The sequence below is a fragment of the Salvia splendens genome, chromosome 3 (genome assembly GCF_004379255.2).
Source record: "Salvia splendens isolate huo1 chromosome 3, SspV2, whole genome shotgun sequence".
Classification (NCBI taxonomy): Eukaryota; Viridiplantae; Streptophyta; class Magnoliopsida; order Lamiales; family Lamiaceae; genus Salvia; species Salvia splendens.
This window is the reverse complement of record NC_056034.1, coordinates 41,998,704-42,016,763: the sequence shown is the minus strand read 5'-3', so window position 1 is coordinate 42,016,763 and position 18,060 is coordinate 41,998,704. Positions and strand designations below refer to the sequence as shown.

General features: G+C 35.4%; 1 protein-coding gene and 4 long non-coding RNA genes across 5 annotated transcripts; 3 read left to right on the top strand and 2 right to left on the bottom strand.

The window, feature by feature from the left end:
• Nucleotides 1–2,591: 2,591 nt before the first annotated feature.
• Nucleotides 2,592–3,881, top strand: LOC121793938 (protein PELPK1-like). Its single transcript, XM_042191960.1, has one exon. It carries the CDS (start codon nucleotides 2,647–2,649, stop codon nucleotides 3,637–3,639), a length of 993 nt encoding a protein of 330 aa, XP_042047894.1. The 5' UTR covers nucleotides 2,592–2,646; the 3' UTR covers nucleotides 3,640–3,881.
• Nucleotides 3,882–9,603: 5,722 nt separating this feature from the next.
• On the bottom strand, nucleotides 9,604–11,211 carry LOC121793438. The gene is made up of 2 exons (XR_006049114.1): nucleotides 10,334–11,211; nucleotides 9,604–9,732 (listed from the first exon to the last, which is right to left on the bottom strand). It is a non-coding gene; the product is annotated as an uncharacterized LOC121793438 (long non-coding RNA).
• On the top strand, nucleotides 9,756–11,976 carry LOC121793437. The gene is made up of 3 exons (XR_006049113.1): nucleotides 9,756–10,178; nucleotides 11,318–11,377; nucleotides 11,911–11,976. It is a non-coding gene; the product is annotated as an uncharacterized LOC121793437 (long non-coding RNA).
• Nucleotides 11,977–15,633: 3,657 nt separating this feature from the next.
• On the bottom strand, nucleotides 15,634–17,257 carry LOC121793351. Its single transcript, XR_006049100.1, has 2 exons — nucleotides 16,364–17,257; nucleotides 15,634–15,762 (listed from the first exon to the last, which is right to left on the bottom strand). It is a non-coding gene; the product is annotated as an uncharacterized LOC121793351 (long non-coding RNA).
• On the top strand, nucleotides 15,786–18,005 carry LOC121793350. Its single transcript, XR_006049099.1, has 3 exons — nucleotides 15,786–16,208; nucleotides 17,347–17,406; nucleotides 17,940–18,005. It is a non-coding gene; the product is annotated as an uncharacterized LOC121793350 (long non-coding RNA).
• The last annotated feature ends 55 nt before the right edge of the window (nucleotides 18,006–18,060 follow it).

Below are 18,060 nucleotides of genomic sequence, written 5' to 3'. Positions count from 1 at the left end.
ACAAATTAAATAATACTATGAGTAATAAAATTAGTCTTTTAAATTCCCTAGTTAATCTTACATTAATCGAAATTACTAAAAATTAAAAATTTAAATTCCTGAAACTACTTCTTCCTTAATTCTTCCAAAAATTGAGCTACCACGTCTTTATGCACTTTCCCGAACATGACTGGGCATCGATGTCGTACCTTAGGCAAGCATTGTGCACAAATCTTCGAACTTGAGAGTTTGGTTGTGGTCGCCCATACTCAGTCACACCGGTGCCAGACACCGCACCCCCCAAGCAGTCCAACATCCCCTCCTCACCCCATGTTACCGATGCTCTTAGTATTTTAATTAAGTAAAATAGCTTTACATTAATTGTGAGCCTATTTTTTTAAATCTAAGTATTTACATAACACTAACTACTAGTTATTAAAACTTATGCAAAATTGTAAGTACATATTGTTAAGAAAATCTAAATATTTTAATATTTGAAACAATTAGTATTAATTACGATTACTATAATATTTCTTTTTACTAGATTCAGTTATAATGTGAATTAGTACTATTCCAAAATTCGAAATTAGTATGTAAAACTTAAATACAATCCAGAATATATAAATTTATCACAAATGTTTAGCTACTACAATATTGCCTTATATTTTATGTCAAATATTTATTATAATTACTAATATTTCTTTTTTACTATATTGAGTTATAATGTAAATTACTTTTCAAAAATTTATAATTAGTAATAAACTTTAATACGATCCAGAATGTAAAAATTTATCAAGAATGTTTAACTATTAGATTGAAATACACACATGCATTTAGTTCAATCTTCTTTCATCTGTGAGCATTGGCGGACACACAGCCAAGGGAGGAAGGGCTTAAGCCCTCCCCAAATTATATATTTTTTAAATATTTTGTATTTTAAAAAATTTCAAAATGTCTGAAAAAATGTCTTTAGCCCTCACCAAACTACTGTATCTAAAGTCTAAAATGTAAAAGATTGAATAAGAAGGAGGGGTTGAAACTTGAAATTGCAGAAGAAAGTTTTTAAAAAATGGCTGTCGTTGCCGTTTGAAAAAGAAGATGAGATAACCTAGGCTAATTAAATTAATAATAATAGAAAAATTTGCAAATGTCAAGTCCCATGCCTATAGGCTACACCCATATCACATGTTCTATATTTATTAGTACGCTTTAGTGTTTTACAAATGTTCAATTGTTGCACTGTAATTTAAAAATATTAGTCCCTCCGTCCTAATTAAGTTGAGACGAAACTTTTGGATACGGAGATTAGGAAATTTTGTTGAAAAGTAAGAGATAAGGAATAAAGTAGGAAATATAAATGAAGAGTAAAATAGATGATGGAATAAAGTAAGACTGATTGGATATTTTATTTTTTATTAAAAATGAAATGACACAATTTAGTTAGAACATTTGAGGAATACAACTCAACTTAGTTGGGACTAAAGGAGTACATGTTTTAACTACTCTTATTAAATATAGTTAAATACAGTAAGTGCAAATATTTATCTTTTGATTTATTAGTCATTTTAAAATTTTGATAACCTTTTTATCATATATTATATTATTAATGACGTGGATTCCATCCACTACAACTAATACTATTTCAACTAGTTTATCAATTTATGTTTCATACTATATCAATTTCACTATAAAACTCGTGTCGCTGCAGAAATATCTATTCTTAAATGACGAAAGAAGTATATACTCCCTTCGTCCCTAAAGAATATGCAATTTGGATTCGGCACGGGTTTTAATGCAAAATTAGTAAAGTAAGAGAGATATAGAAAGAAAAAATAATTAAAATATTGTTAGTGGATAATCGGTCTCACCTCATTAGAGAGAAAAATGTTTTTAAAATTAGAAAGTATATATTCTTGTAGGACGGGCTAAAAAGGAAAGAGTGCATATTCTTGTGGGACGAAATGAGTATTAACTAAAAACATTTACTGTACAGCCCCCTCCCACAAAATATTTTTGTGTCCGCCACTGTCTGTGAGACGATCATGCCATGCCTATTCCTGACAAGTTGGGATGAAAAATTGGTTATGAAAATCAAATAGTGAAGTCAAGGTTCAATCTCCACTGTCTTCCTCTCCTTTGTTTTCTTTTTTAGCTACGAAGTACTAGTTTATATTATAATTTCATTGTCAATTGCATTTTCTTACCAACCTATTCGAATTGGACTTCATTTGCCTACAGATGACCAAATTAAACAACTTAATGCATACGTGTCTTTTATACTAGTTCCAAATCGGAAAGTTAAACAGCAAATAAGCTCTAAAGTCAAGTTTGAAATTAAGTTCAACATAATTTATCGCTACACAAGCAAATACTACTATTTTCCAAGGCAATTGATTTATTGGTTTAACATATAGTGGTGATCTAACCTGCTATTGAATATATTATTTTAATAATTATAATACCTTACCAGAGTTTAAGAGAGAGAAAGTCAATAGGAAGTTGAACTAACTCAAACTTCTACTTCTACTTCTACTTCTACTTCTACTTCTACTTCATGCAATGCCTATATAAACCTTAATGCACCCCCAAACATCATAACTCATTCAAGAAAGTGAAGTTCACTTGAACAAAAAGCCCTTCTTAATTCAGCTATTACATCCTCAAGCAATGTCATCTTATTTCCACTATCCCCTTTTCCTCTTCTTGCTCATCACTCTGTCATCCATAACGAACCATGCAGAGGCGCGCCGTCTCCTAGAGTCTCCTGTGCCTGAGGTTCCCAAGCCCGAAATCCCATCTGTACCCAAGCCTGAGTTGCCAACTCTGCCTAAGCCCGAGGTCCCAATATTGCCTAAGCCCGAGGTTCCAACACTGCCAAAACCAGAGGTCCCTGTGTTTCCAAAGCCCGAACTACCAACACTACCCAAGCCGGAGGTACCGACATTGCCTAAGCCAACACTAGAAAAGGCTGAACTACCAAAGCCTACTCTACCTGAAATACCAAAGCCTCAACTGCCAGAATTGCCAAAACCAACAGTGCCAGAACTACCAAAGCTCCCAGAATTATCAAAACCTGAGGTACCAATGGTGCCAAAACCTGAGATCCCGACTTTGCCTAAGCCTGAGGTTCCAACACAACCAAAGCCTGAGATCCCAGCTTTGCCTAAGCCTGAGGTTCCAACACAACCAAAACCTGAGGTTCCAACAAACCCAAAACCTGAGGCCTCGACTTTGCCTAAGCCTGAGGTTCCAACACAACCAAAACCTGAGATCCCGACTTTGCCTAAGCCCGAGCTTCCAACAGTACCAAAACCAGAGGTACCGGCATTGCCTAAGCCAACACCAGAAAATGCTGAATTGCCAAAACCCACTCTACCTGAAATACCAAAGCCTCAAATGCCAGAATTGCCAAAACCTAATGTTCCAGAGTTACCAAAGCTCCCAGAATTGCCAAAACCTGAAGTTCCGACTGTCCCTAAGCCAGAGGTTCCAACATTGCCAAAACCTGAGATCCCGACTTTGCCTAAACCCGAAGTTCCAACATTGCCAAAACCCGAGGTCCCGACTTTGCCTAAGCCAGAAATGCCAAAGTTGCCTGAACTTCCAAAGATTCCAGAACTGCCTAAACCAACTTTGCCAGAAGGACCCAAATCCCGTTGATTTGCATCGACATATATAGGAGCATATCATCACGAATCAAGTTCCGGAGATCGACTTACTGTGGAGGGATGCATAATATTAGAATGATCGACTTATATTGTCGTTGCTGTTTACTTTTCTTATTGTTTTCCAATTTGTCCTTCTATTATATGTAAGCTTGCTTGTATGTTCTGGCTGTTTACAGTTTGTAATTCTTTGTTAATGTAATTTAATATATATTCATGATTGATTGAGGTTTTCATTTATAATCAACTACATATGCTTCATTTTTCTTATTTTCTACCATCACTTTTAAATGTTTCGAAATTAAATTCTCAATGCTAGTACGGAAATGCGAAAGATATGGATCAACCATTTCTGCTTCGCCATCATTTGTAGGAAATCCGACCAATCACATGGTTAATTTGTAATGATCATTTTTCAGACAGCCCCCGTCTGCATTAGAGGATAGTTGTGATGGAAGATTTAAACGGGCATCACAAAGCAATCTTTTTTTTTATTTTTACGATTATTTGTTAGGAAATTATTTTTTAAAATTTTTGTTAGTATATATATATATATAAATTGATTTCAATACAAAATCCACACCAAATCCTGACCATGAGATTTGGCAATCTAATGGTCAATAATTAAATAAAAATACGGAGGGTCATTATAAAGTAGTTTTATGTCATATTATAAAATTCGGGTTTGAGGTCATGTTAAGATCATGTTATGTTATCATTACTATAATGACGTAAAAATAAGCTTATGATGACTTAAAAATGACATTTGTATGCTTGGTTTTGCATTTTTGTATTAAGAATGAGCTTTGCATAGATCAAAACCATATATGCATAAGCTTATTTTTACGTTATTATAGTAATGATGACATAAAATGATCTTAACATGACCTCAAACCCGAATTTTATAATATGACCTAAAACTACTTTATAATGACCCTCCGTGTTTTTATTTAATTATTGACCATTAGATTGTCAAATCTCATGGTCAGCATTTGGTCTGGATTTTGTATTGATAATTTTCATATATATATATATATATATATATATATATATATATATATATATATATATATATATATATATATAGGGGAGCGTTATTCTCCTTTTCACATCTTAGATCATTTTTCCTTCTTAATATTACGCGTTAGATCTAAGGCATCAACGGATCAGATTGATTCTATAAAACTGGTTCCGTGTTGCATTATAGAAGGTGGTTGTATGCATTACAGGGTTATTATTGTCATTTGACGGAAAAGTAATTGCCACATTTTGGTATCTGCGAATAATGCACCACATGGTCACGAGTAATGCATATAATTGACTATATAATGCACAATATGTGAACTGCAATGCATACGAATAAGATGTACCATGTTATGATGTTTGGACACACGTTTCTTGTTTCCCCTAAGGGTTTAATAAGCTTAGGGGCTAGGGTATAGTACGTAGACACGTATGTAATCTTCACATGGTAACGAGTAATGGATATAATTGACTATATAATGCACAATTTGTGAACTGCAATGCATACGAACAAGATGTGCTGTGTTATGATGTTTGACACACGTTTCTTGTTTCCCCTAAGGGTTTAATAAGCTTAGGGGCTAGGGTATAGTACGTACGCATTAATAACAAATTATAAAACAATACGAATAATTCACCAAATTGTCACGAGTAATGGATGTTATTAACTATATAATGCACAATATGTGAACTGCAATGCATACGAATAAGATGTACCATGTTATGATGTTTGACACACGTTTCTTGTTTCCCCTAAGGGTTTAATAAGCTTAGGGGCTAGGGTATAGTACGTAGACATTACTAACAAATTGTTGTTATTGGAATATACGTATGTGCATTATTTGGTTTAGGTAGTGCATTATGTAGCTGTTAATTGCCATTATCTCAGTATATTATGCATTATTAGAGGTATTGTGTATATGGGTTAATCAACGGATTGAAGATTACATACGTGCATTTAGTAATGTCTACGTACTATACCCTAGCCCCTAAGCTTATTAAACCCTTATGGGAAACAAGAAACGTGTGTCAAACATCATAACATGGTACATCTTATTCGTATGCATTGTAGTTCACATATTGTGCATTATATAGTTAATAACATCCATTACTCGTGACAATTTGGTGAATTATTCGTATCGTTTTATAATTTGTTATTAATGCGTACGTACTATACCCTAGCCCCTAAGCTTATTAAACCCTTAGGGGAAACAAGAAACGTGTGTCAAACATCATAACACAACACATCTTGTTCGTATGCATTGCAGTTCACAAATTGTGCATTATATAGTCAATTATATCCATTACTCGTTACCATGTGAAGATTACATACGTGTCTACGTACTATACCCTAGCCCCTAAGCTTATTAAACCCTTAGGGGAAACAAGAAACGTGTGTCCAAACATCATAACATGATACATCTTATTCGTATGCATTGCAGTTCACATATTGTGCATTATATAGTCAATTATATGCATTACTCGTGACCATGTGGTGCATTATTCGTAGCGGCTTCCAGCCATTATTAGATTACTATTGTACCCTCATAATGCACAAAATAGGACAAATAATGTAACACGGGATTAATTACCCGATGTATTCATTTCCTTTTCCTATATTTCCTCCTTTTTCCTTCTTAATATCAGCCATTAGATTAGAGAAATGGACGGTCAAGATCAACATTGGGTAATTAATCCCGTGTTGCATTATTTGTCCTATTTTGTGCATTATGAGGGTACAATAGTAATCTAATAATGGCTGGAAGCCGCTACGAATAATGCACCACATGGTCACGAGTAATGCATATAATTGACTATATAATGCACAATATGTGAACTGCAATGCATACGAATAAGATGTACCATGTTATGATGTTTGGACACACGTTTCTTGTTTCCCCTAAGGGTTTAATAAGCTTAGGGGCTAGGGTATAGTACGTAGACACGTATGTAATCTTCACATGGTAACGAGTAATGGATATAATTGACTATATAATGCACAATTTGTGAACTGCAATGCATACGAACAAGATGTGTTGTGTTATGATGTTTGACACACGTTTCTTGTTTCCCCTAAGGGTTTAATAAGCTTAGGGGCTAGGGTATAGTACGTACGCATTAATAACAAATTATAAAACGATACGAATAATTCACCAAATTGTCACGAGTAATGGATGTTATTAACTATATAATGCACAATATGTGAACTGCAGTGCATACGAATAAGATGTACCATGTTATGATGTTTGACACACGTTTCTTGTTTCCCCTAAGGGTTTAATAAGCTTAGGGGCTAGGGTATAGTACGTAGACATTACTAAATGCACGTATGTAATCTTCAATCCGTTGATTAACCCATATACACAATACCTCTAATAATGCATAATATACTGAGATAATGACAATTAACAGCTACATAATGCACTACCTAAACCAAATAATGCACATACGTATATTCCAATAACAACAATTTGTTAGTAATGTCTACGTACTATACCCTAACCTCTAAGCTTATTAAACCCTTAGGGGAAACAAGAAACGTGTGTCAAACATCATAACATGGTACATCTTATTCGTATGCATTGCAGTTCACATATTGTGCATTATATAGTTAATAACATCCATTACTCGTGACAATTTGGTGAATTATTCGTATCGTTTTATAATTTGTTATTAATGCGTACGTACTATACCCTAGCCCCTAAGCTTATTAAACCCTTAGGGGAAACAAGAAACGTGTGTCAAACATCATAACACAGCACATCTTGTTCGTATGCATTGCAGTTCACAAATTGTGCATTATATAGTCAATTATATCCATTACTCGTTACTATGTGAAGATTACATACGTGTCTACGTACTATACCCTAGCCCCTAAGCTTATTAAACCCTTAGGGGAAACAAGAAACGTGTGTCCAAACATCATAACATGGTACATCTTATTCGTATGCATTGCAGTTCACATATTGTGCATTATATAGTCAATTATATGCATTACTCGTGACCATGTGGTGCATTATTCGCAGATACCAAAATGTGGCAGTTACTTTTACGTCAAATGTCAATAATAACCCTGTAATGCATACAACCACCTTCTATAATGCAACACGGAACCAGTTTTATAGAATCAATCTGATCCGTTGATGCCTTAGATCTAACGCGTAATATTAAGAAGGAAAAAAGATCTAAGATGTGAAAAGGAGAATAACGCTCCCCTATATATATATATATATAGGGATGTATTCACTATATATATATATAGGTTGAGATTTTTTAGCATAATTGAGAATTGAGATGCATTTTCAGCCACTCTTCCACAACATTTTCAAAATATCAACTGCAAGTAGATTAGGTCAACTCGAGAGTATTATCGTCAATAGCCTGCACATCGAATTAAATGTCAATAGCTTGCATATCAAATGTCAACAACTTATAGTTGACATTATATGTGTATAGTTGACATGAATTGTATATGTAGTTGACATTATATGTGTGTAGTTGACATGAATTGTATATGTAGTTGACATTATTGTACACATAGTTGACATTATACGTGTGTAGTTGACAAAAAAATGTAAAAAAAAATTAAAAAATTAAAAAAATTAATCAAAAATAAAAAAAAGTATTTATTGAATAAATGTATCATGAAATTACCATTCTGGCTTTTCATAATTAATTAATCTAAAAATATTTTCCATTGGCAAATTCTGGACCACCTGATAATGCATTTCAATTCTCAATTAGACTCTAAAAAATCTCAATTAATATATATAAATAAATAAATGAATTTTTAAGGGTAGTAAAATTTTAAGGAAAAAATAGGATTTCGGCCGCCGGAGAGTCATAAATTTTTATGGTATAAAAAATGTCATATTTTCTGATCGACCATTTTATACTCATTTTTTAAAGATTTAATTTTGGTGAAGACTGTACTGAATAACTTAACGATCATTGCATATTAAATTCCAGACTTTGAACCTTGGTGGAAATTATACTCATTATTTGAGTTGTTTGAATATCCAATATCTTGACTTGTGGCAAGCAATTAGGCCCCTTTATTTCACTTGTTTGGAGTTGGAGATTTAATAATTTCAAATTTTTATGTGAAACACAATGTAACAGCGTCAACAGTTAACATTCTGTTAACATTTGTCTGTTGATGTTATTTTGTCATTGTTGACCTTTTTAACGATCCAAATTCAGTTTGAAGTTTGTACAATATTTTGCGTTTGAATTTAATTCATCCATATATATACAACCTTCATATTGAATATTATATTTAGAGCTTCTAGATTATTTGAATTATAACTTCAGACGTATAAGAACATAATTGAGATATAAGAGATTAATCAAGACAACGTGTTTCAAAAGCCGTTAATCCGAGCTCCAAACCGTGCAATAAAATAGAAGGTATAAAAATCTTATCAAAACAATTCGAAGATTGCAGTATCTAATTTGAAACACTGTCCACACAATTTGAGTATTAATTTTGACATTTGTAGTTGCTCTTTACCAGGTAAAAATTTGATTAGGAAACTTTACTAGCCAACATTATGATCACGGACATTAATACACGGTTACAACTTACAAATATTATTATTAGTATTATTTTCATTATATTTTTGTTGTTATTTTTATTTATATTATTTTGATAAAATTTTAATCTCTAACCGATATAATTAATTCTTATAGTCAATCAAGTGACATACTAATTTTGAAATTTTAATTTCTGATACAATGATGTTGCATTGCTCGTAAAATATATGTAACGACCCGCTAAAACGATATTATTAGAAACAATAATGTTGGCGTAATTATACACATATAAGTAACTTTTTGCGTAATTATTTCGAATTACGATAGAGGGTTGTTTACGATAGAGTGTCGTTGTTGTTTCTAACGACAGCCAAGTATATAAAAAAAATATATATATATGTATAATAAAAGAATCAAGACCCATAATCAAAATTTTAATGTCCGATACATCCAACAAAATTTAATACATCGCACTCTAAGCAAATTGGGTACTTCAGCGCGGGCAGCCACGGACTTGAACCGATTATATCTACACCAAATTAAATAAACAATTAAATAAATACTCAATTAATTATTAAATAATTAAATAAAATAAAATAAAAAGAGAGAGGGCAGATCCAATGGATCGAATTTTTTTTTAGACACATCATTTAATGCTGCATTTAATTAGGGCACACAAATCATATTCCTTCCTTCCTGACAAAGGCAAATCAAATCATATTCCTTCTACACCGTCACTTTCACTCCATCTTTTATGCATTGTATCATTTCTTTTCTTCACCCCACATCACCACCACACCATCTATCCCCTCTATAATACTCTTTCACAAATCAATTTTCTCCTACTTTGTTCCTCTGCAACAAGAACAAGATTTATTCTTCTCAACTTCTACTCAATCAAATTCAAGAAACCAAGAATCCAAATTCAGGAAGGAGAAAACCAACAGCCTTGCTTGAGCCGATCTGTTCAGTGAGGTATAAATCCCTAAATCCCTTCCCTTTGATCGTTGTAATACATATCATGTTCATCATACATCACTCCCACACATAACACAATCAAAACCAATCGAACATCACGAATTGAAACCGCCTTGCTGCGAATTGAAAACTAAAAACGAAAAGAAGCATACTTTGAATGAGAACCGATCTGTTCGGTTGAAATCGGGTTAGTGTCGGGGCTATTCGGAGGTGAATCGGGACTGTCCCGTTTGAAGTTGGGGGCTGCGGTGATGTTTCGGGGCTGCACGACCACCGACGGAGCAGCGGCTCCCGGCGGCGACAGCAACAGCTCTTCCGGCGTCTGACGGAGGCAGCGGCTGGACTTTGGCAGCGACGGCGAGAAGGGGGCGGCGGTAATTACTCCGGCAGCTCCGTTGATTTGAGAATGAGGAGCGAGGCTGAATTAAGAGAGAAGAGATGAGGAAAGTGAATTTGGGAAAGAATGGGGTTGACGAATTAGATAGAGAGAGATAGAGATTAGTTTCTTTGAATTTTTGGAATTTCTCAATTGGGAAGAAATTGAGGAGAGAGAGATCGGTGTTGAGTTTTGGAGAAGAAAGCATTTTGGAGTTTTAGCTATTTTTTTTTATTGTTGGGCCTTTTTTTTAAATAGGTGGGTTAGGGACTATTAAATTAGGCCTTTGTTTGTTTAAAGAAAGTGGGCCTATTAAATTAAAATGGGATGTTTTGGTTAGTTGGGCTTCAATTAAATTTTGTTGGGCATTTAAAATTTTAATTGGAGATATAAGGTGGGGAAATAATTAAATTTGTATTTTTTGTAAATAAATATTTGGATTGATAATTGAATTAATTGTGGGGAATTGTTTAATAAATTTCCAGAATATTTCCAAGGCCGAAATAAATATAAATTTCGAGGGGAAATAATTTCGATGATTTATTTATGCGCTTAAATAATTTTGGGATGTTAATTCGATATCGTGGAGGGAAATACGAGAAGCCAACGGAGGAACCTTGGGCGGCCGCCGAATAATAAAAAATACGCGAAAACCGAGAAACGAGATAAAAGACTTTAATGAGGGTGCATGCATTCTAATTTAAGTAGTTTTGTCCTTGAGTCTAATTAGTGTATTATTATATTGTGATATTTTCAAAAGGGTACGTCCGCAAGTAAAGTCGGAACGAATGATTCAAGTTAAAGGAACTAAATGATCCAGGTGAGCTTTCTTATACTAAAATACAAATCGTATTTTATGAAAACAAGAACACATGTTCGTGATTTTAATAATGTTGTCATGCCATAAATGTTTTGTGTATGATGCCTATCTGTTGGCTACGGCCAAGTGAATTATGAATGATGATATAAGTCGAATTCAGGTCCCAGTGAGGGTGGTGTCCCCGCTCGGACTAGTGTACACAAGCTACCTCTGACATGTTGGGCAGAGCAGGTGACCGTGGAAGGTGGCCACCTTCCCGGCACAAGAATACCTCTGACATGATGGGCAGAGAAGGTGACCGTGCGAGAACACCATCTCGACGGCACAATGTGATCAGATATGGCTAAGTACAGGAAAAAGGGACTGCAGTCCAATGTGAATATTTTTAGTAAGCTCGGGCCTTTTCAATAAACCCCCGAGTGTTACTGTGATGTTGGCTTGACAATATTTTCAAATGTATATGTGTAATTTTCGGCAATGTGTTCACTGAGTACTTTTTGTACTCAGCCCTGCATATATTTCTAAATGTGCAGGTTGAGCAGCGAAGTGGTGGAGGAAGTGCTATTGAGACAAGACATTTAATTCAGTCAGATTTTGACTCTCGGAGGTTCATGTCTTCATACATGGAACCGCGTTCATTTGTTTCCGTTGTGCATCTTAAAAGACTCAAGTCTATTTTGTTCAAAACTCTGATTTTATTTCGAGCTATGGTCGATTTGTGTTTTCCCCTTTTTTCCCCGCTTCTTTAATCATCCCCTAGTCGCGATCAACCGTGTTTTCTATCCTTAGAAAATACATGTTGGGCAGAGCAGGTGACCGTGGAAGGTGGCCACCTTCCCGGCACAAGAATACCTCTGACATGATGGGCAGAGAAGGTGACCGTGCGAGAACACCATCTCGACGGCACAATGTGATCAGATATGGCTAAGTACAGGAAAAAGGGACTGCAGTCCAATGTGAATATTTTTAGTAAGCTCGGGTCTTTTCAATAAACCCCCGAGTGTTACTGTGATGTTGGCTTGACAATATTTTCAAATGTATATGTGTAATTTTCGGCAATGTGTTCACTGAGTACTTTTTGTACTCAGCCCTGCATATATTTCTAAATGTGCAGGTTGAGCAGCGAAGTGGTGGAGGAAGTGCTATTGAGACAAGACATTTAATTCAGTCAGATTTTGACTCTCGGAGGTTCATGTCTTCATACATGGAACCGCGTTCATTTGTTTCCGTTGTGCATCTTAAAAGACTCAAGTCTATTTTGTTCATAACTCTGATTTTATTTCGAGCTATGGTCGATTTGTGTTTTCCCCTTTTTTCCCCGCTTCTTTAATCATCCCCTAGTCGCGATCAACCGTGTTTTCTATCCTTAGAAAATGCGGTCGTGACAGAGTGGTATCAGAGCATTCTTTCTCGCTCTGAACCCGAGAGTCTTCTTTGAAAATCTTTGGTCAAGCCTTGTTCCACTAGACAGTCTAATCGATGAAAATGCTCTTAGCACTCCCACCAATCGTGCTCAATGAGGAAAAAGGTAACTTGTTCTTTTTAACAAGAAAGTCAAGATGTTTGAAAGTTTGAAATTGAGAAATAATGCATGCAGTTAATTTGAGTGAACAGATGAAAATATTAAGTTCAAAGAAAGAGTTGATGTTTCTTGATTGAGTAACGTGCTTAAAGAAAGAGTTAATATGTCTTTTCTTGGCTAAAGACTGTGAATGCATGAATAAAAGAAGTAACTTTCCTAAATGGAAAAAGGTACTGGAATATGAAAGTATAAAGTATATGAGTATGGTACCAATTGTTGAAATGATATCTCTTTTTGAGTTGGTGAAATGATATCTCTTTTTGAGTTAGTAATTGAATCATGTTGCTAGTATAGGGAAATCGAAATTTCCAAAGAACTTAGAATACTTAGTTATGCGTTCCTTCTAGAACACAATATGATCTCGAACTTAGAAGTACAGTATAAACATTTCTCGCTTTCCCGAGCGATGAAAAGAAAAGGACGCGATAAGAAATAAACTTCGTCACGAGAAAAGCAATCCAACATAGAACAAGACTAAAGAAACGGCGTGTTACGAGGATGGGCGTTCTGACGAACCGAGAGTACCAAAGAGTCGTAATCCCCACATATGGTCATCTGGCGTGATCGTAAGATGAAAGTAGCTTGTGACCAAAGTTTCCCATAACTCATTTACCATCCTCTATAAAGAGTTAAACAACGGAGTATCACCATTGTAGTTAACCAAGAAGATTCATCAACAACGCTTACTTGGATTCCCATGAATTCCATTTTTCTCGCACCCCTCTTGATCAAAATACCTTTTGTTGAATTAAGAACTTAAATGACTCCTTTTGCAAGGTAATGTGCCATTACTTTCCCTCTTCTATGTCAAGATTGTGAATCACTTTCAGTTTTGAGCTTACTCCCTCATGTTTTCTGATAACCTCCAGTGACTGCGGTCCTTCTTTACTCATTCTGCATAAAAGCAATACTTTGACTCTCTGAATTCTTGCCAGCAAACTCTTATACTCGGAGCTGCTTTATTTATAGCCTTCAGAATGAACATGTTTCCCTAAACTATTGTCTCTTCAATGATAATATTCTTCAAAGATCATTAGTGGACTTTTTTGTTTTCAAAAGTGCTTCTTGACAAGCTCTTTATTTTATATGAGTAGTTCCCTCTTCTTAATTCCACTATAATTCTTCCATCATGATGTGAGCTCTTCAGCAACTCCAGGTCTAAAGCAAATTGCTCTCTCCCTGAACTAGGTTGTTCTGATTGTCTTCTCTACTAGTTAATTTCCGTGATTTGATTATAAACGTTGTGAATTCATTAACGTGATATAGTATCACGATGTTGTTGATCCAAAAGGGTAGTTCCTTGTATTTCTTCTTTCTCAAATCCACTTGAGACCAATCATTTTCAGTCTTACTATTTTGGAGCAGCCATATGGTGAGACTTTAAACCTTTTAATTTAACTCTTTGTGTTTTCAGACATACTTATTGACAAGCTCTTTGTTTTACATGAGTACTCTCATCTTCTGAATTCAAATATGACTGTTGTCTCTTGATTTGAGCTTTTCTGCAAGCTCCATGTTAAAGCTGGCACATTGCTTATCCCTTGGCTAGTTTCCTCTTGTTGCCCTCTTTATTAGTTAGTTTCCCTGAATTGCCTATAAACTCTAAAAATTTCGTTGATATGATCTCCTATCACAGTGTTGTCGAGCAAATTGCAATTGGTTGTGTTTCCTATTCTTTTCAAATCCATTTGTAACCAACCATCTCAGGTCTTCCTATTATCATCTGGGGATACTTGAAACTTTTCTACTTCACTTTTCATTTTTATTGTATTATTGGCCATCTATTATTGACATCTACATTCTATTCCTCATACCCTAACTTTCGCAATTTATTCTATCTGGCAAGCTCTTCCCATAATAAAATTCTCAAGTTCTATGGGTATAGCTCAAGCCCTTTGAAGTTGTATCTTTTCTTTTCCGGGAGTGAGCATAATGAGCCCAATTGAGCCTAGTCTTTGCACTTCATGAAAACCTTTGTTGCAAGCTATTGGTGAGAGTTTGTGGTGAACCAAACACTCATGTAATTGAAATTTAACATAATAGAGAAGGTCTTCTTGAAAATATCCCCTTCCAAAGGAATAACCAGATTTGGACTCAAGGGTAAGCTAAAACCATGATTTATTGGCCTCTATGAGATTCTGGAGGAAGTGGGCCCAGTAGCATATCGCTTGGCAATACCACCCAACTTTGGGAACGTACACAAAGTATTCCACGTCTCCCAACTTTGAAGGTACGTGTTCAAACCAAAACATGTGATTCGCCACGAAGTAATCGCTCTAGAGTCTGACCTGAGTTACGAAGAAAAGCTGGTGAGAATACTAGATCGAAAGGTGCAACAACTTCGGAATAAGTCGATTACTACAATGAAGGTTTTGTGGAAACACCATGAATAGGAAGAGGCAACATGTGAGCTGAAAGAGGAAATGAAAGAAAAATATCCAGAGCTTTTTGTCTAACTACTTTCTAAATTTCGGGACGAAATTTCTTTTAAGGGGGATAGTATGTAACGACCCGCTAAAACGATATTATTAGAAACAATAATGTTGGCGTAATTATACACATATAAGTAACTTTTTGCGTAATTATTTCGAATTACGATAGAGGGTTGTTTACGATAGAGTGTCGTTGTTGTTTCTAACGACAGCCAAGTATATAAAAAAAATATATATATATGTATAATAAAAGAATCAAGACCCATAATCAAAATTTTAATGTCCGATACATCCAACAAAATTTAATACATCGCACTCTAAGCAAATTGGGTACTTCAGCGCGGGCAGCCACGGACTTGAACCGATTATATCTACACCAAATTAAATAAACAATTAAATAAATACTCAATTAATTATTAAATAATTAAATAAAATAAAATAAAAAGAGAGAGGGCAGATCCAATGGATCGAATTTTTTTTTAGACACATCATTTAATGCTGCATTTAATTAGGGCACACAAATCATATTCCTTCCTTCCTGACAAAGGCAAATCAAATCATATTCCTTCTACACCGTCACTTTCACTCCATCTTTTATGCATTGTATCATTTCTTTTCTTCACCCCACATCACCACCACACCATCTATCCCCTCTATAATACTCTTTCACAAATCAATTTTCTCCTACTTTGTTCCTCTGCAACAAGAACAAGATTTATTCTTCTCAACTTCTACTCAATCAAATTCAAGAAACCAAGAATCCAAATTCAGGAAGGAGAAAACCAACAGCCTTGCTTGAGCCGATCTGTTCAGTGAGGTATAAATCCCTAAATCCCTTCCCTTTGATCGTTGTAATACATATCATGTTCATCATACATCACTCCCACACATAACACAATCAAAACCAATCGAACATCACGAATTGAAACCGCCTTGCTGCGAATTGAAAACTAAAAACGAAAAGAAGCATACTTTGAATGAGAACCGATCTGTTCGGTTGAAATCGGGTTAGTGTCGGGGCTATTCGGAGGTGAATCGGGACTGTCCCGTTTGAAGTTGGGGGCTGCGGTGATGTTTCGGGGCTGCACGACCACCGACGGAGCAGCGCTCCCGGCGGCGACAGCAACAGCTCTTCCGGCGTCTGACGGAGGCAGCGGTTGGACTTTGGCAGCGACGGCGAGAAGGGGGCGGCGGTAATTACTCCGGCAGCTCCGTTGATTTGAGAATGAGGAGCGAGGCTGAATTAAGAGAGAAGAGATGAGGAAAGTGAATTTGGGAAAGAATGGGGTTGACGAATTAGATAGAGAGAGATAGAGATTAGTTTCTTTGAATTTTTGGAATTTCTCAATTGGGAAGAAATTGAGGAGAGAGAGATCGGTGTTGAGTTTTGGAGAAGAAAGCATTTTGGAGTTTTAGCTATTTTTTTTTATTGTTGGGCCTTTTTTTTAAATAGGTGGGTTAGGGACTATTAAATTAGGCCTTTGTTTGTTTAAAGAAAGTGGGCCTATTAAATTAAAATGGGATGTTTTGGTTAGTTGGGCTTCAATTAAATTTTGTTGGGCATTTAAAATTTTAATTGGAGATATAAGGTGGGGAAATAATTAAATTTGTATTTTTTGTAAATAAATATTTGGATTGATAATTGAATTAATTGTGGGGAATTGTTTAATAAATTTCCAGAATATTTCCAAGGCCGAAATAAATATAAATTTCGAGGGGAAATAATATCGATGATTTATTTATGCGCTTAAATAATTTTGGGATGTTAATTCGATATCGTGGAGGGAAATACGAGAAGCCAACGGAGGAACCTTGGGCGGCCGCCGAATAATAAAAAATACGCGAAAACCGAGAAACGAGATAAAAGACTTTAATGAGGGTGCATGCATTCTAATTTAAGTAGTTTTGTCCTTGAGTCTAATTAGTGTATTATTATATTGTGATATTTTCAAAAGGGTACGTCCGCAAGTAAAGTCGGAACGAATGATTCAAGTTAAAGGAACTAAATGATCCAGGTGAGCTTTCTTATACTAAAATACAAATCGTATTTTATGAAAACAAGAACACATGTTCGTGATTTTAATAATGTTGTCATGCCATAAATGTTTTGTGTATGATGCCTATCTGTTGGCTACGGCCAAGTGAATTATGAATGATGATATAAGTCGAATTCAGGTCCCAGTGAGGGTGGTGTCCCCGCTCGGACTAGTGTACACAAGCTACCTCTGACATGTTGGGCAGAGCAGGTGACCGTGGAAGGTGGCCACCTTCCCGGCACAAGAATACCTCTGACATGATGGGCAGAGAAGGTGACCGTGCGAGAACACCATCTCGACGGCACAATGTGATCAGATATGGCTAAGTACAGGAAAAAGGGACTGCAGTCCAATGTGAATATTTTTAGTAAGCTCGGGCCTTTTCAATAAACCCCCGAGTGTTACTGTGATGTTGGCTTGACAATATTTTCAAATGTATATGTGTAATTTTCGGCAATGTGTTCACTGAGTACTTTTTGTACTCAGCCCTGCATATATTTCTAAATGTGCAGGTTGAGCAGCGAAGTGGTGGAGGAAGTGCTATTGAGACAAGACATTTAATTCAGTCAGAGATTTTGACTCTCGGAGGTTCATGTCTTCATACATGGAACCGCGTTCATTTGTTTCCGTTGT